The 16,787-nt window shown below is 46.0% G+C and overlaps 1 protein-coding gene across 1 annotated transcript in view; it reads right to left on the bottom strand.

Moving 5' to 3' along the window:
* Positions 1 to 16,787, bottom strand: part of LHCA5 (photosystem I light harvesting complex protein 5) — an 87,447-nt gene that overhangs the window by 44,675 nt on the left and 25,985 nt on the right. The window contains exon 2 of the mRNA XM_086485449.1: positions 11,651 to 11,783. Within this exon, the coding sequence (XP_086341575.1) occupies positions 11,651 to 11,783 (133 nt within the window). The remainder of the gene's footprint in view (positions 1 to 11,650; positions 11,784 to 16,787) is intronic.

The following is a 16,787-nucleotide window of genomic DNA, read 5'->3' as shown; positions in this document are numbered from 1 at the left end:
GTGGAATTTCGCCACTCCGTGTCGTGTGTCGTCTCTCTCTCTCTCTCTCTCTCTCTCTCTCTCTCTCTCTCTCTCTCTTAGTTCAGTTGTTATTGAAGTGCTAAAAGTCTGTTCAGTCTGTTCTTTTCTATTGGCACGTGGTGCCTGCCTTGTGACAGTGGTATCAGAGCATCAAGCGTGTGCTTTTCTGAAAGCATACCGGTCCTACAAAAGAGCAGACAGAGCTATTGGAATTGAATTATATTTGAGGTATCAGCCACTCCCACCCTTACTTCATCGCGCATCGGGCGCGCTCCCGTCTTCACCGCTCATGTCTTACATGGCATAAGCCATGCAAGAGAAGGATCCAGATTTGTTTCAAGTCACTGTTTTTCTCAGAAGCAATGCCATGCAGATGTTGATGTCTATAGCTACCAAGCAGCATACTCCAAGTACTTGGCAAGCTTTCAAGAAAATTTTTGCCCGAAGTTATATGGTTTCTGACATCTTCCTTCGGAGTGCAACTTCTGGCAGTGTGGGGTATCCTGAAATGCTTGCCATGGAAACCCTAGCAGATCATAACTTGAAATTTCTCGACATCTCTCAGTAGATGTCTCTTCACAAGCAGATGACCTTGGAGATTCGGTGCGATTGCTATCTTGGGACTACCATCGCCGCCAAAGAAACACTGTTTGTCCAAGAGCTGATGGACCATGCTGTGCTCGGCTACGGCCTTACGGAATGAACCTAACCCTAATTTTTGGTGCAGGTTCCAGGATGGAAAGTCCGTCGACTTTTCGAGCTCGACTGATGTCGAGATTGCGTTTTTAAGTTTGAAATCTGTTTGAGAACTTGTTTGGTGATCCTGTTTGAAATTTGTTTGAAATGGATGGTATCTGTTTTGAACCTGTCTTGGTGCCGATTTGAATTGTTTGACTCTGGTTTTAATACTGGTTTCAATGATTGGTGATTTTACTCCCGAGTGGAGTAGTGAGAAATTATGTTTGAGAATGCTTGTTCATACTTATGGCCCGGACCCTTGTGGTTATTTGCGGGGGGAGTATTGAATGATTGAAAAGTGTTGTTGTTACTCATGGCCCGGACCCTTGTGGTTATTTACGGGGGGAGTATTGTTGTTACTCATGGCCCGGACCTGGATGGTTATGCGGGAGGAGTATTAAGAAGTTTGAGCAGTGGTTACCCTCAGCACCTCCAAACGACGCAGGCTGCGGTCTGGGGGGCGTTTGGTTGTAAAAGGCCTCTATATCTCATGGCCCGGACCTTTTTAGGTTATTTGCGAGAGGAGTGATGAGGGAGTCGTTGAACAGCTCATGGCCCGGACCTAGATGGTTATTTGCGGGGGGAGTGTTCATCGGCGGCTTTATGTTTCTATGTCTTGTAACATGCATATGTGAGCATTTGTGTTGCATAGTGATGTGCCAACCACTGAATATTCCTAATTGGATGAGATTGCCTGGATATGTAATTTTAGTGCATCAAGACACCCGAGAAAGATCAGTACCGTCTGGGTGTGATGGCTAATTTTACTACGCCGGAATATCAAGAGTTCCGATTTGGACGAAAGGAGAAGCTAACTCCTTGATCAAAACAACCGATAGGAGCAGCTAACTCCTTGATCAAAAGAGCAGAAAGGAGAAGCTAACTCCTTATTAAAAGAGCAAACTGATTGTCCCTCGGAATGACCCTCGGAAATTTTTTGAGCTAACTTGAGTTGTTTTGCAGATATGGTGTAATCGCGGACGATTACTCTTTCAAGAAGGGGAGATGTAACAAACTGCTGACGTGTCAAAGCCTAAAGAATGGAGCCAACTTACAGAGGAGAGCAGAAACCCTAACCCTAATTTCTACCAAAAACCCTAACTGTTGAAACCCTAACCCTAAAACCTGCAAACCCTAAGAAGAACAAGCAACAGAAGAAGAAGTCCTACCAACTTCTGGGGATCCTGTCCGATGGGGTCCCAAGTGGCATAAAGGCATTAAAAATAAAGCAGAACACACTCAAAAGACTTTGCACATCAAAATATGATGATGTGGCACCTGTACGAACGTCCCGGAATTCGCGGCGGATTTTTAGGGAAATCCCGAAATTTTAGGAAAGTGATTTTTTGGAGTCAGCTTTTCATATTTGATGCTTTCAGGCTTTGGGCCTTTAAACATGAGCCTTGGGGGCCCTCTCTGGCACTCTTTAGCGCGCAGATTGCAGAGGAGGTGCTCCCCGGCTGTTGTACTTTGCGAATCAGCAGTAATATAAAGAAATACCGAAAGGGGCGCCAAGGTTTGGGGCCAATACTCTCTGGGGTGGAATTTCACCACTCCGTGTCGCGTGTCGTCTCTCTCTCTCTCTCTCTCTCTCTCTCTCTCTCTCTCTCTCTCTCTCTCTCTCTCTCTCAGTTCAGTTGTTATTGAACAGTTGTTATTGAAGTGCTAAAAGTCTGTTCAGTCTGTTCTTTTCTATTGGCACGTGGTGCCTGCCTTGTGACATCACAAGGCAGCATAAAAGCATCGACGTGACTTCCAGATGAAGGAGAATGATTGGGTGCTACTTCGGTTTGAGAAAGCATACCTATGAAAGAGGAAGGGTAAGGAGAGGCTTTTTTGAAAGCTTAGTATGCGATACTATGGACACTTCCTCCAGATACTTTAAAAGATCAATGATGTATCCTTTTGACTAAAGTTGTCTGGTACATGGAAGATTCATAATGCATTTCATGTGAGTCTATTGAGACCTTTCAAAGGTGAAGTGCAAGAGGACAAGGAGCCAAACGAGCAATTGGAAGTGGAAGAGATGGAAGACACACTCGTTCCAAAACAGGTCCTAGCACACAAGGAACGAAAAGTCAAGGGTAAGCTGGTCCGCAAATATTTGGTCAAGTTCAGGAAACTATCCGGTTCTTGATGCCAAGTGGATGGCGGAGGAGGATTTAGCAGATTGTCCTTAGATACTAGAGCTTTACCTTGACGCTTTTGCTTTAGTACTAACTATTCCAAAAGTGACCGATGGATCAATAGGTTGAATCTGGTGCGCTGCAGGTTGCACAAGAGGGAGCCACTCCACACCCTTGTCATAGGTTGCCTGGAATGGAATAAAGTCACTAATTTCTCCATGAGATTTTAAGGATACTGACACGCTAATGGTAGTCTACTGAATGGCTTTATGAAAAGATGTACATTGAAATGGGAATTCCTAAAACGAACTGGTTACATGAGCTCTCATGTGTGTATTGTTTGAGTACCTGTCAAAAGGAAGAAATGGCTACAGAATTTTATCTCCTTCACATAACAAATATGATAGCAACTGGATTGAGTAGATCAAGACATACTTGAAAAGATCAGCGTCGTCTAGATGTGATTGCTAAATAAGTTTCAATAATCATGATTCTCATATGAGATCTTGACGCTGATAATGATGTGAACTTGATGCGAATGTTCAATGACTGTCATCTTCCTTTGTCTCTTTTGCAAGTGTAATCAAACAACGATTACTCTTTTTTCCAGAGGGGGGTACGTCACAAGTTAGTAACGTGGTCGGACATTTAACAAATTAGGGATTTTAACAACCCTAAACCTGACTAACTTTCGAGTCATCGGCCGAGGGGCCTAGAACCCTAAAAGAAAGAACTTGCACAAAACCTGCTTACGTGGCATGTGTACGACTAGCAACACAAAACACGAGTGTTGATGTGGCACTATACGGACAGTCCGTGATTTGCGAAAGCTGTACACTATTTTGCCGATGCACAAAGCAGGTGATATGCTCAACTCAAGAAACTACAAGACAAGCATGGTAGGAAATATTTTGGTCAAGCTCTATGGTGCAATGCTTGAGCAGAAAAGCTGAGTTCTTATGTTGAGAGTGAGGGGTAACGATCACCAAAACAGGTGAGCTTCAGGAGAGCTCTCTCTGCCATTGACCATGTGTTTACTCTGAGGCATATGATTGATTAGGCCAAAGTGAGGAAGAGGAAGTCCTATTGCTACTTTATGGACTTCCGCAAAGCCTTTGATACAATCCCATGAGAAAGGCTCTTGCAGAGTCATATATCATCAAATACCACATGGGGTATCTATGCATTGTATGAGTAGGTATTTGGCACAACCGCTATCGCAAAGGTATGCCAGAGACTATTGCTAGCACCATTGGTGTGAAGCAAGCATGCCCGCTATCTCCTATGCTATTTGGTTTCTACATTGATGAGGTCTCCGACTTTATTATGCATGGGGATGTGACAGAGTCGACTTGGCAGGTACTCGAATACATATTATGCTTTATGTTGATGATAGTATATTGGTGTCTAAGACTTCAAGAGGTCTCCAACAACATCTACATGCATTAGATGATTTTTGTGCACAGAGGGTCTCTCAGTTTACCTTTGGAACACTCAGGTCATGATCTTTCATACTTTGAGACAAGGAAGGAGTGATGCTACATTCATTGCAATAGAAGGTTAGGTGGAGGTGGTCACCTCATACATGTATCATGGGATCACCTTTTCGGCCGCGTCTTCACTTTTCACCATGGGATCAATAACTAGAGCTAGAATGACACAAGGATATCCAGCATTCGAGTATGACAAAGATGCAACGCATATCCACCTTTCACACAGAGAGAGGAACAGAGTTTTGAGGAAGGACTTGTGGCAGGTTTCACACGAGAAACGTGGATAACACCCAAGCAGCCCCTTCCTCCGGAGATAATATACTCAACGAGCACTTAATGAGCATTTTGGAGCATGGATTCATAGAGACACCCAGATACATTGAGGGCTTCTTACCACATGGTTCTAGGGTGGCCATTGGCCAGCTAAGAGTTTCATCACATCGCCTTGAGATTAGAGACTTGTAGAGTAGCTCAGATCCCTAGAGATGAGAGGATATGCAGACTATGCAAAAGGAGGTTGGTGGTAAGTAACATGAGGAGGTGGAGGATGAGGAGCATTATGTGTGTAGCTGCAAGGCCTATGGTGCCATTACAGAGAGATACCCCACCATGTTTAGAGAGCCCCTCCACCAGCTCTTAGAGTCAATAGTCAAATATTGATCACCGCCAGAGACACTTGAAGCCAGCAAGAGACGGAAAGCACCTGGATTTCGGACACCTTGTCTCTACCAGCGAGAGATGACAGAGATGATACACCAGTTCCACCAAAAGACTACAGAGCACCTTGCTCACCTTAGATCAGACTCACACATTTTCTTCAGGGAGCTGCTGGAACCCCATCTTTGATAGATAACATACTACACCCCCAGTACAGGATGGAGCTAGATAGAGAGTATATCATACTTGCATACGCTTTGCATATCATCTTGCATTCTGAGCCCCTAGCGGTAGAGCTTCATCCTACCTCCATCGGTCATGGTACTCATTGCACACCCAAGAGCACCAATTTATCAATAAGCTTTAGTTACAGTCTTTATTTTCAGTTCAGCATTTCTCTCTTTTGGGATGACAGAGGTTATATCTATATGTACATTGATTTTTCTCATAGACCGAGTTCGGTCTTTCAAAGACATAAAAAATCTCTCTCTCTCTCTCTCTCTCTCTCTCTCTCTCTCTCTCTCTCTCTCTCTCTCTCTCTCTCTCTCTCTCGGGGTCTCTGCTGCCCTCGCGCTCTGCTGCTGCCTGCACGCTGTTGCTGCCCGCCCATACACAGCCCCCCTCAGCGCCGCTGCCTCTCTCTCTCTCTCACTCCCCTGCTGCCCGCCCATACACGCAGCCCCCTGCGCCCGTCATCCCGCTGCCCCCCTGCTCTGCACCCGCACCCGCTGCCCCCTGCGCTCCCTCTCTCTCTCTCTCTCTCTCTCTCTCTCGTACTCTATCGCGTATAAATTTTTTTTTGCCTATCGTAACTCTCAACTCTATCGCCCTCTCTCTGTCGCTCTCTATTAATTTTTTAATTTTTTGCTTATCATACCCTCTCTCTCTCAACTCTATCGTGCTGCCCTCTGCAGCCCAGTCCCGCCCCGCGCGCTATTCCCCCCAGCCTACCACGCCCTCTGTTCGCCGTCTCCCAGCTGCCCACGCCCCTCGTGCTGCCCCACCCGCCTAGCCCCGCCCACGCACTGCCCCCCCCCCCCCCGCCCACACATTCGTGCTTAGTGGCGCTTTTTCGGACGGCGATTAAGCATGAGGAAGCTGAACAATAAAGCAGACCCCCTAGAGGATGCCATTCAAAAGTGCAAAGAGGAAATGACGGAGACCATTAACAAGATGAACCGCAATCTCTTGGGCACAATAAAAATGCTCGAAGGACGCGTGCTAATCCAAGAGAGCAAGATAAATACACTGGAAGACCGAGTGACGACTCAGGATGAAGAGATTGCGTCACTCAAGAAAGATCTCGCCGAAGCACGATCAAAAAACACACTGGAAGAAGGCGAACTGCAACCCTCAGTAATTGAAGAAATCAACACGATCAAGGAGCAACTGCAGGCCATCAAAGAGGAGAAGAGCAACACAAAGAGATGACGACTTCTTGGGTGGATGTTCTTACAAAAACTCAACAGAAGGCGGATAAAGCCGAGAAATGGATCGAGGTGGCCAAGAAAGGAAAAGGCAAGGAGATAACGTCCACGTCCACACCCACTATCATTAATCAGACACTAGAGGAGGAGCAAAGAAGACGTGTGCGCGCTTTACATGTGAGAATTTGCGGTCTTAAGGACACAGGCAATGTGGACGAAGAGGTAAAAGAACTCATGGCCTTGATGGGGGTTTATGAGCCGACGCACACAAGAGCCTGGAGAGTGGGCAACATAAAGAAAAATGGAAGCAGTGGGGAAACCTCAAAAGAAAGAGCACTCATCCTCCGTTTTCCCTCCATGGAAGCGAAGAAGTCTTTCTTGAAGAAAAGACCAACTCTTAAAGAGACGGGCATCTTTCTCGGGGATGATCTTACCCTCTCGCAAATCGCTAATATGCAGGAAGTAATGCCGGAGATTAGAGCAGCAAGGGGAAAAGGCAAGATTTCCTTTTACCAAGATGGAAGAGTGGTAATACTAGAGCGACGCTCCACATGACGGTGCGAGACTTAATGGGACCACACTCAAAGTGGTTGCCTGGAACTGTAATGGATCTATGCGTCTTGATGTGGGTGCTTTTGAGGATAGTTTTACTGGAAGAGACATCATCTTTTACTCTGAGACATACTAGGCCCCTGGGCAATCCATGCCTCACATCAGTGGATACAGGTGGGAGACAGCTTACAGACAAGAGACACGCTCAGAGCATAGAGGACGGGGCTCGGAGGGAGTGGCAGTGTTATTTAGAGAGGATCTGCAGCCATTGATACATATAGCCCGTAGGGATGAGCAGGCTAGGTACATGTGGGTGAGATTGAAAGCAAAGACAGGCAGATATCTCTACATTGCTATTTGCTACTTTCCCCCGAGTACATCAGTCTATGCATCACCCAGAGGACGGTCCCCTTTTTCTATTTTGGACAATGACATATGGGAGTTCTCTAGAGATGGTGACATTATCATTCTAGGGGACTTCAATGCTAGGACTGCTCATCACCAGACAGTGTTCTATGATACTTCAGAGGAGATGCTGAGAGAGCTAGATGTTGTAGAGACGGGCCTGTCCAGACTATCACACGATGTGGAATATACTGAGTATGGGCGACACCTGATAGACATGGGCACCGCACATGGATTGGCCATCTTGAATGGCCTGCAGAGGTTTCCTGCTGCGGGAGGTTTCACATGCTTCCCCCACAGACATGGAGCCAGCACAGTGGACTATGTCATGGCACAGCCGAATCTCATCTCTAGTATCCAGGATCTCACAGTTGGGCCCAGACCGATCGGGGTGGCAGTGGATCATGCTCTTGTGTCGTTGACCATCTCTTTCCAGTTCAGTGTAGCACACAGGCCACGGGAGCCCCTACCCTCTACACCTTCACGCGGGAGACGGATGTTGTATACATAGACGGGATCTACAGACGCCTATGCACTGAGGAACCGGGGCGACCTCTAGAGGAGCTAACTACTATACTGACACAGACATTACATGATGCAGCAGCAGAGCCATACCCACACACCCAGCCTGAGTAGAGACGCCGATCAGGGAGCATGCCTCAGAACAGCTGGTACGATGAGGAGTGCCGCCAGACTAGGAGGTGCTTTTGGGGGACGTCACTCACAGACAATCACAGATTGACTTCCGACACCTGGTGCGGCAAAAGAAGAGGGCATTTTTGGCTCGACTCGAGCAGGATCTATACCAGCTATTCTTGAGTCAGGACTCGCGTGAGGCGTGGCGGCTCTTTCATGAGCAGTCCCCCCCCCCCCCTTGCTGTTACCTCCACAGAGACCTAGGGTCAGTACACATCATCTTTGTACACAGTACCTGGACAGCCGCCCCTTCCCAACCCCCACGATCCATGCCCACACACATGTGCTTTTTTCATCGCTGAGATGGTGAAGAAAGAGATTGACAGGATGAGGACCGGTAGAGCATATGATCATGATGGCTTAGTCGCTGAGCATTTCATGCATGCCAAAGACCTACTAGCACAGCTTCTAGCAATTATGTTTAACCGTGCCATGTGTGAGGGCCTACCGGACACTTGGAGCCTATCTACGATTGTACCTATCTTCAAGTCAGGAGACCCCATGGAGCCTTGGAATTATCGCACTATCATGATTGGACACACACTGGCACGGTTGCATGCATCCATTCTTGAGAAACAGTTGAGTAGATGGGCAAAGAGGGAAGGAATGCGTGCAGCTGGGCAGGCAGGGTTCAGGAGAGGCTTCTCTACTCTTGACCATATCTTGAAACTCAGGGCCATCATAGAGGAGGGCAGATCTCATGAGAGACGGATCTATTGTAGCTTTGTGGACTTCCGCAAAGCCTGACACAATACCACGAGCTAGATTGATGCGCAGATTACAGGAGATGGGAGTACCCACAGAGCTCATTTGGGGGATCATGGCATTGTACAGATCAGTAATAGGGCATGTACGCACCCCTGAGGGACTATCTACACCGGTTCACTCCACTATTGGAGTGAAGCAGGGCTGCCCGCTCTCTCCTACTCTATTCGGTATGTATGTGGATGAGGTTTCTGACTACATTGAGAGCGATGGTGATAGAGGTGCACAGTTGGCACGGACATGGATTCCACTTTTGTTATATGCTGATGATATTGTGTTGATCTCCGAATCTCCGGAGGGAATGCAACGTCAATTGGATGCTTTGCATAGGTTTGCCCACGAAAGTGGTTTGTCTGTCAACCTTGGTATAACCAAGGTTATGGTGTTTAATACCACCCCACAGTGGATCAGGAGGTCAGCACCTACATTCACATACGGCCAGGAGACTGTGGAGTACACAGATGCTTACACTTACCTTGGAGTGGTTTTTAGCGGACCTCAGAAGAGCAGCAGAGACCAGACTGACTAGAGCCCACACAGCATTGGGTAGATTGGAGAGGATGTGTTCGCAGGTTCAGTTTCAAGAGCCCCGGACGAAGCTCTAGCTCTTTGACACTTTGGTGGCTTCTGCATTGCTCTATGGAGCTGAGATATGGGGACCTTCATTGGATCACCACGGGAGGCCAGGTCGCACTGATGGATGGGGGAACATGGAGAAACCTCTCGTCTCTATGATCTCGCGGCTCATTAGAGCCAAGGCATCAATACCATGGGCCATTATCCAAGCACAGCTAGCGGCCCCCCCACTAGTGGTTGAGGCGCTCACCAGATCAGTCTCCTTCATACACCGCACATGGGAACTTCCTAGAGACAGATGTGCTCGCATTGCACTTGAGTCCTCTCGACAGTTAGCCATGCAAGGAGATACAGCATGTTGGTATGGGGAGATGGCATCGTGGTTTCAGGCGCATGGGTTCAGCATAGACAAGCTGCCACCATTCGAGTACTCACTGGATACACCATCTCTCACTCTTACACAGTCCGAGATCACCAGGCTCATCCGTCAAGACCTGACCCAGCTAGACACCAGGAGGACATGGATACAGCCAACACTGGAATTGGGCACGAAGATGGCTTTCTACAGAGACCATCTTCTCCAGCTTACGGAGGATGGTTTTGTGATGAGACCCAGATACATGGACACCCACTTGTCTCATGGGATACGATGTGCTATTGGCTAGTTACGCACATCTTCTCACTAGCTGCGGATTGAGACTGGGAGATAGAGCAGAGTACCAGCAGAGGCCAGGACTTGCCCCTTGTGTGACATGGAGCCTGAGAGAGAGTTGCACTACACATGCCGCTGCCCCATCTACTACGAGATACGAGGTTGCTTCCATTGCTTGTTCAAAGAGGGTTTTGGACCACTCTCAAGAGTCATGGGATACGAGGATCAGAGATGCCTGGGTTTGTTCTTGCTCGAGCTACGCAGACACAGAGATAGCCTGATGAGTGGCGAGGCTAGCCAGTCTCAAAGACGGATCACACACTTCTTCAGAGCAGACACAGGACAGCCGCAGGAGCCACTCCCACAGCATAGCTCCCTCTCGTCTCACACCAGAGGTACATTGATCGACCAAACGATTGAGCTGGGGAAGTCCAGGCGCCCACGACTGCAAAGGACTACATAGCATCGACAGAGGCTACGTCAGAAGATTCGGAGCACTCTGGCCAGGCATGCACGACGCCCGGTCAGACTACTAACCATGTAGGAGATTGATGAAATCCGCCAACGATCGATGCTAGATCTCCTGTGATTCAGCTATCCCAGCAAGCCGCCCATTTTGCTTAGTTCACATCGACCAGTCTAGGATCCCATAGTATATATCTTTGTTTTGTTATGTTGTTATTTTGTTACTCTGACTTTGTATCAGATCCACCACATTGTAACTTTCTGGTCTCATAGGTCACTTTGGCCTTTTGAAGACGTTAATATAACATTTCATTTCATCTCTCTCTCTCTCTCTCTCTCTCTCTCTCTCTCTCTCTCTCTCTCTCTCTCTCTCTCTCTCTCTCTCTCTCTCTAAACTGGTCTGATGAGGGGAGAGGCTAGCCAGTCTCAGAGACAGATCACAAATTTCTTTAGAGAAGACACTGGGCAGCCAGAGGAGCAATTACCAGAGCAGAGCTCACACTCTCCTCACATCAGAGTCACGTTGATTGATGGAGCGACCGAGCTACGGAGATACAGACGCCCACGACTGCGGAGGACTACACATTATCGACGGAGGCTACATCAAAGGATTCGGGTCACCCTGCCCGACATGCACGACACCCAGCCAGATTACTGCCATGGAGGAGATTGACGAGATCCGCCAGCAACGGTCGATCGATGATGGACCTCCTGTGATCCAGATGAGGATTGTACACCCTGCCCATTTTTGTATCAGCCCTTGTATCATTTTTGTATCAGCTCCTTTTGTATCAGCTTTGTACCAGTTTTTGTATCAGATATTGTATCAGCCCTCACTCACTACATCCACCCCCCCTACCAATTAGCTGCTTAGCTCACATTAACAGTTAGGATTTTTATGAGATCCTTTTTTTCAGTACCTTTTATTTTTGGCACTCAAACATTGTATCAGATCCACCATGTTGTAACTTTTTGGTCTCATAGGTCATTTTGCCCTTTTGAAGACATTTATATAACATTTCATTTCTCTCTCCACACACATGCACACAAAAAAAAGGATATGAACTTAAGTCTTACATCTGTAAAAAGGATGCCTGCCACACCAGCCATTGCAAATCGAGCATGGATTAATTCAGCATGTACATACCATTGCAAAGCCTCAGGTTCTTTTCCTAGCTCTAAGGGGTCAAAACCAAAGTCTCCAGGAAGACTACAAGCAAAATTTGATATAAAAGTGTCAGTGAGAGAACAACCAATTAAATATAACTTCCAAGAGAAGATCCTAGGCAAGCAAAATTCATATAAAAGCAAAGTATTAAAAACAAAACAACTAAGTAGCTACAATAGCTAAACAAGGTGAGGTCTCATGATGGCCTGCTCATTCATACAATGTTTGCAAATTATGTTTATTGTTTAAGATAAAAAGTGAAGGTTGAATGTACAAATGCAAGAAAATCAAATGCTCGCTTATATTTCAAGCAATTTGCGTAGTTGTGGTGTATAACCAACTAGGAGGCGATGGTTTATCAAGATCCAAAGATTTCTCTCCTACTTGAAGCTAGCCTTAACTAATTCATAATCATGACATTCACAAATGCAAGGCAGCCAAAAAACTTATGTGGTAGCCTATGACAGTGGATGGCTTAAGGATGCCGAATCGCATGCCTCCATTTACGAGAAGGAACTTATGGCTATTATGCATGCTCTTTATCATTTGGAAGCATTACCTTCTAGGAGCCGACTTTGTAACAAGGTGGTACCATACGTAATGTACGGTACGTATTTGTACGTACTGTACGTCGTTCCGTAAGAATAATTTTTTTATGTATGTAAAAATACGTACCTTTGTAAAAAACAAGTAAATGAGAGAACATTTAACAAATATATATATTCCTCGTTAGAGATTTAGAAAATGTATATCATGCAAACTACTTGAGGACACATTAATGATTACTACACACATTATCAACTGGAGATTCACTAACCAAGTACCAAGTAACGATCGTGCAGAACATACTTAAACATTTGTATCTGTTGACAAAAGAACAATGAAAAACATTCAAGCATTGAACAATGAAAGGACCTGCTAACAATTGAACAATGAAAGCGTACATACTACATAATATAAATTCAGAAGTGTGAACATGAGAATTCAAGCAGCCAACAATTGCTAATAAGGAGCGACCCACAATAGTGTCAAATGTCAAGCCAAAATGGCTCCTAATAGAGCATACATAAAGAAAAACACCCTGCTGAAATATGTGAAAATGTCTGGACTAGTCACTAGTGTCTAGTGCCTAGTTGAACTCATCATCAAAAAAGAAGATGATGTTGAAAAGAGCATGTCTCCATCTGCAACGACACTGCCCTCGTCATCAAACTCTGGTTCTATCACCATAGCACATGTAGCCTCGACATCACTATCATCCTCCCCCTCCTCGGTGTGAATGAGACGAACTGCCTCATTTGCACGTTGCCGAGAAGTACGAATGGATATCTTCCCTTTGCGAATGCTCTTCCGTCGCTTGCAGCTTGCCGACGTAATGGAATGCTATAAGCATGTGCACGAGACCTCGTCACACGCCGATCCACATCCTCCAGCTCTCTATAAAGCATACGCACTATCTCCTCCTCATGCCTGATATGCTCGTCCACCTTCTCCACCTCAGGATCATCTACCAACTTTATACGTGAGGGTCAACTTGTTGTACATTTTGTTAACAATGGTGTAAATTAGAATTTGAGAATCATGTATGATACTTTTAAATATAGACTTTGAAGTTCGAAAGATGTAAATAGCTTCTACTCCATACCTGCTTGGGTGTCCCCAAAGCGTGGTAAGCGCGCACGAGCCTCATGTTGGCCTTGCAATACACTAACTTCTCCAACTGAGACGTGCAATGGCGATTCCGGATCTTTGTATGGATCAAAGAGTAAGCCTTCCAGTTGCGCTCACAAGCACCGGCTGAGCAATCCTGCATATGCAGGTGTCCAATGTCGTTGGTTTAATAATTACCAAATAGCGGAATTTAAGAGAGAGAGAGAGAGAGAGAGAGAGAGAGAAAAGCTCCGTTAGTTATTAGTAGATACCTGCGAGAGCATACGTAGAGCCAAAGTAGTCAAGCGTGGAAGACCTTGGCGACCATAACTCTGCCCCATAGTGAGAGCAAAAGTGGTTGCCTCTTAACGCAATGCCACCGCACGCGAAAACGATGGCCCCAAGTTATTCATGTACCTGCACATCTCTGCATCTATTTCAAGTTGCTCCTCCTCATCGAACAAGCGATTGATGTACTCGACCTTCAGTGTCGAGATCACTCTCTTGAAACAACCTTGGGGTCTTGTAGAAAGGATGGAGTAATGCAGCCATCCATGAATAAGATGGCTCATATAATTCCACCTACTCTCTACAAGAGTCAACATATCATCTTGACTGCAAAAAATCAGCAATACCAAAGGGGTTAGCTCCATGGCACATGCTAGGCCATAGCATGTGCCATGTACCACACATCAATAGTACCAGTAGATAAATATTTAATAGCATAATGTTCAAAGTTGTAAGAAGTATATTATCTGATACGCACCATTGTTGGGTCAAGCCTTCACATGCAGTGATATGGCTCTTCATTTGCATGAAAAGATGGTAAACAAGGCCCAACGCGGAGCCCTCCATGTCAGTGGCTCGCAGCAACACATACATTGGTTGCAAAGCCACTATCAAAGTCTGCACCTCTGTCCAAAAAGAGTCATCCAAGACACGCCTCTGAATAGCTTTGGTGTCCTCACTCTGTGCACGAGCCATGTCTCTCCACTTGGGTCCACAACTGCCTGCAACAGTGGATCCCTCACCTTGGATAGTCTCTGCAACACCAAATACATAAACGCAAACCTGGTCTTGGAGGGCCGAACTATATCAAGGGCACTGTGGCTACGAAAGATGGCTAAATCCTGGTGCTTCTTCAGAAGAACGTGGTCATCCTAGTAGCCTCTGAAATTGTGAGCTGCACCCAAGGCACTTTGCCTATGTCCTCCATCAGCAAATCTAAGCAATGGGCTGCACATGGAGTCCAAAAAATGTGAGGAAACTCCGCCTTTACCATTTCTCCCATAGCTTTGTAGTTGGCTGCATTATCTGTGACAACTTGAACCACATTCTCTGTACCAACGTCATTGATGGCCCTACGAATATGCTCAAAGATGAACTCGCATGTGATCTTTTGTCCTACCTTCCTTGCATCCACAACACGCAAGAAATATGTACCAAGGCAAGAGGAGACAAGTATGTTAATGATGTGCCGCCTGCGTATGTCACTCCATCCATCAGAGATGATGGTGCATCCAAACTACTGCCATCCGACCTTCACAAGGACCAACGCCTTATCTATCAAGGCCTTCTGCTCGTCCAGTGTTGTGGTGCACACCTTTTTGTATTCGAGCCCACTCCAAGAATCAGTAGCACTTGCACCTACCTAGGCAATGGCCCTAACCATCCTCTTCCACTGGTCAGTCGTCAAGACATTGAAATTGATGTTGCACTCAATGAGAGTGTGAGCAATCTCCATCTCAGCCACTTTCAAAGGCTCTCTCACCCAAGATTGAGAATGCACTCGTGAAGGCAAGGTGGTCTGCCTAGGCACATGCACATCACCACCACCCTCCTCCTCCTCCTCTTGCATGACACGAGCCCTCTTCCTGCTAGAAGATTTCTGAGACCCCGAGCCCTCCTCTACCTATGTAAAAGAATCACCAAGTTGTCCAAGAAGAGCATCTTGCAAAGCATCTTCTGTTTGTTGTTTCTTTTTCCCTTTCTCTGTCGCCGCAAATGCAAGGAATTTCTCAACAACCAATGCTTCCCGCACAACTACAGGTACCTTCATGCATTTGCCACAATTATTTGTGCAATTGATGCCGGTCAGATGCATCACAACTCGAGTGATTGTACTCGACAATGTGAAACCAGAGTATTTGCATGACCACCTGCGACAACCTGTTCCAGCTTGCCCAGGAGTGTTGACAATCTCGATGACATTGGTGTGCTCCTTCCTCAGGGGATTAGTTGGTTTCAGCATGATGGCTGCTACTTGAAGGAAAACACTTTGCTTAGTGCTCACAGTATGTATGTGGCACGAGAGAGAGAGAGAGAGAGAGAGAGAGAGGGTGAGGATGCTCACTTACCTGATTCTGAACCTGCACACACACTGTCAGTAAGTAATGTTGCTGCATTGCAGAGAATTTCTCAGAACGGCCACGCGGAGAAAAGCACCCCAGATCACTTTGCGTACGGCAATTTTCAGAGCCCTAGGTGCAAAAGTTTATTCAATATGTTGGTCGCTCGCATTCGGATGCCCAAATCACCCTTTTTTTTGTTTAAATTTCCGTACAGTACGATCAATCCGTGTACTGTACAGATCGGTACGGACGTACCGTACAATACGGTTCAGTACATACGGATTGGTACAACCTTGCTTTGTAATTAAGACAAATCACTAGAGTTTAAGATATCTCCTATCGCAGATTATATGAGAAATAGATGAGACGGACCAAATTTCTCTCTATGTTCCACTTATGGATTCTTCACACGTCTGGTAGCAAGAACATAGCAGCAGATGATGAAAGTAGATGGCTTCAAGATGCCGAATTGCATGCCTTTGAGAAGGAACTTATGGCTGTTATACATGCTCTTTACTATTTGGAAGCATTACCTTCTAGGAGCCGACTTTGTAATCACCAAAGTTTAAGACATTTCCTATTGCAATGGAGATTATCTGAGAAACAGATGAGACGGGCAAATTTTCTCTCTGTGTTCCACTTCTAGATTCTTCATACATCTGGTATCAGGAACGTAGCAACAGATGCTCTCTCAAGACAACCTGAGGTGAATGCAATTGCTACAGTATATCAACAAGAAATGGAATCTCTCCTTGAGATGTAACCAATAGATCTTGAGTTTTTTCTATTGTGGACAAGTTACCGAATGGTGAGAATGTTTATCCTTATTCCATTAGGGATGGCTATCTTTATCGTCACCAAGCAAATTATGTGGTAGCAACGAAAGATTATGGATGAAGTACGTGCTTCTCCTTATGCAATTCATCAAGGTATTCTATCTATGACTAGCTTTGAAACACTACTACTCTTGGTTGTACATCAATACGTATGAGAATGCTTGGTTTGCCAAAAAGTGAAGTGCGATCGGCACAAGACTAATGTTGTC

This window comes from Adiantum capillus-veneris, chromosome 16 (assembly GCF_014529385.1).
Source record: "Adiantum capillus-veneris isolate H3 chromosome 16, ASM1452938v2, whole genome shotgun sequence".
Taxonomy (NCBI): Eukaryota; Viridiplantae; Streptophyta; class Polypodiopsida; order Polypodiales; family Pteridaceae; genus Adiantum; species Adiantum capillus-veneris.
Note: the sequence above shows the minus strand (reverse complement) of the source record. Positions and strands in the feature narration are given on the sequence as shown.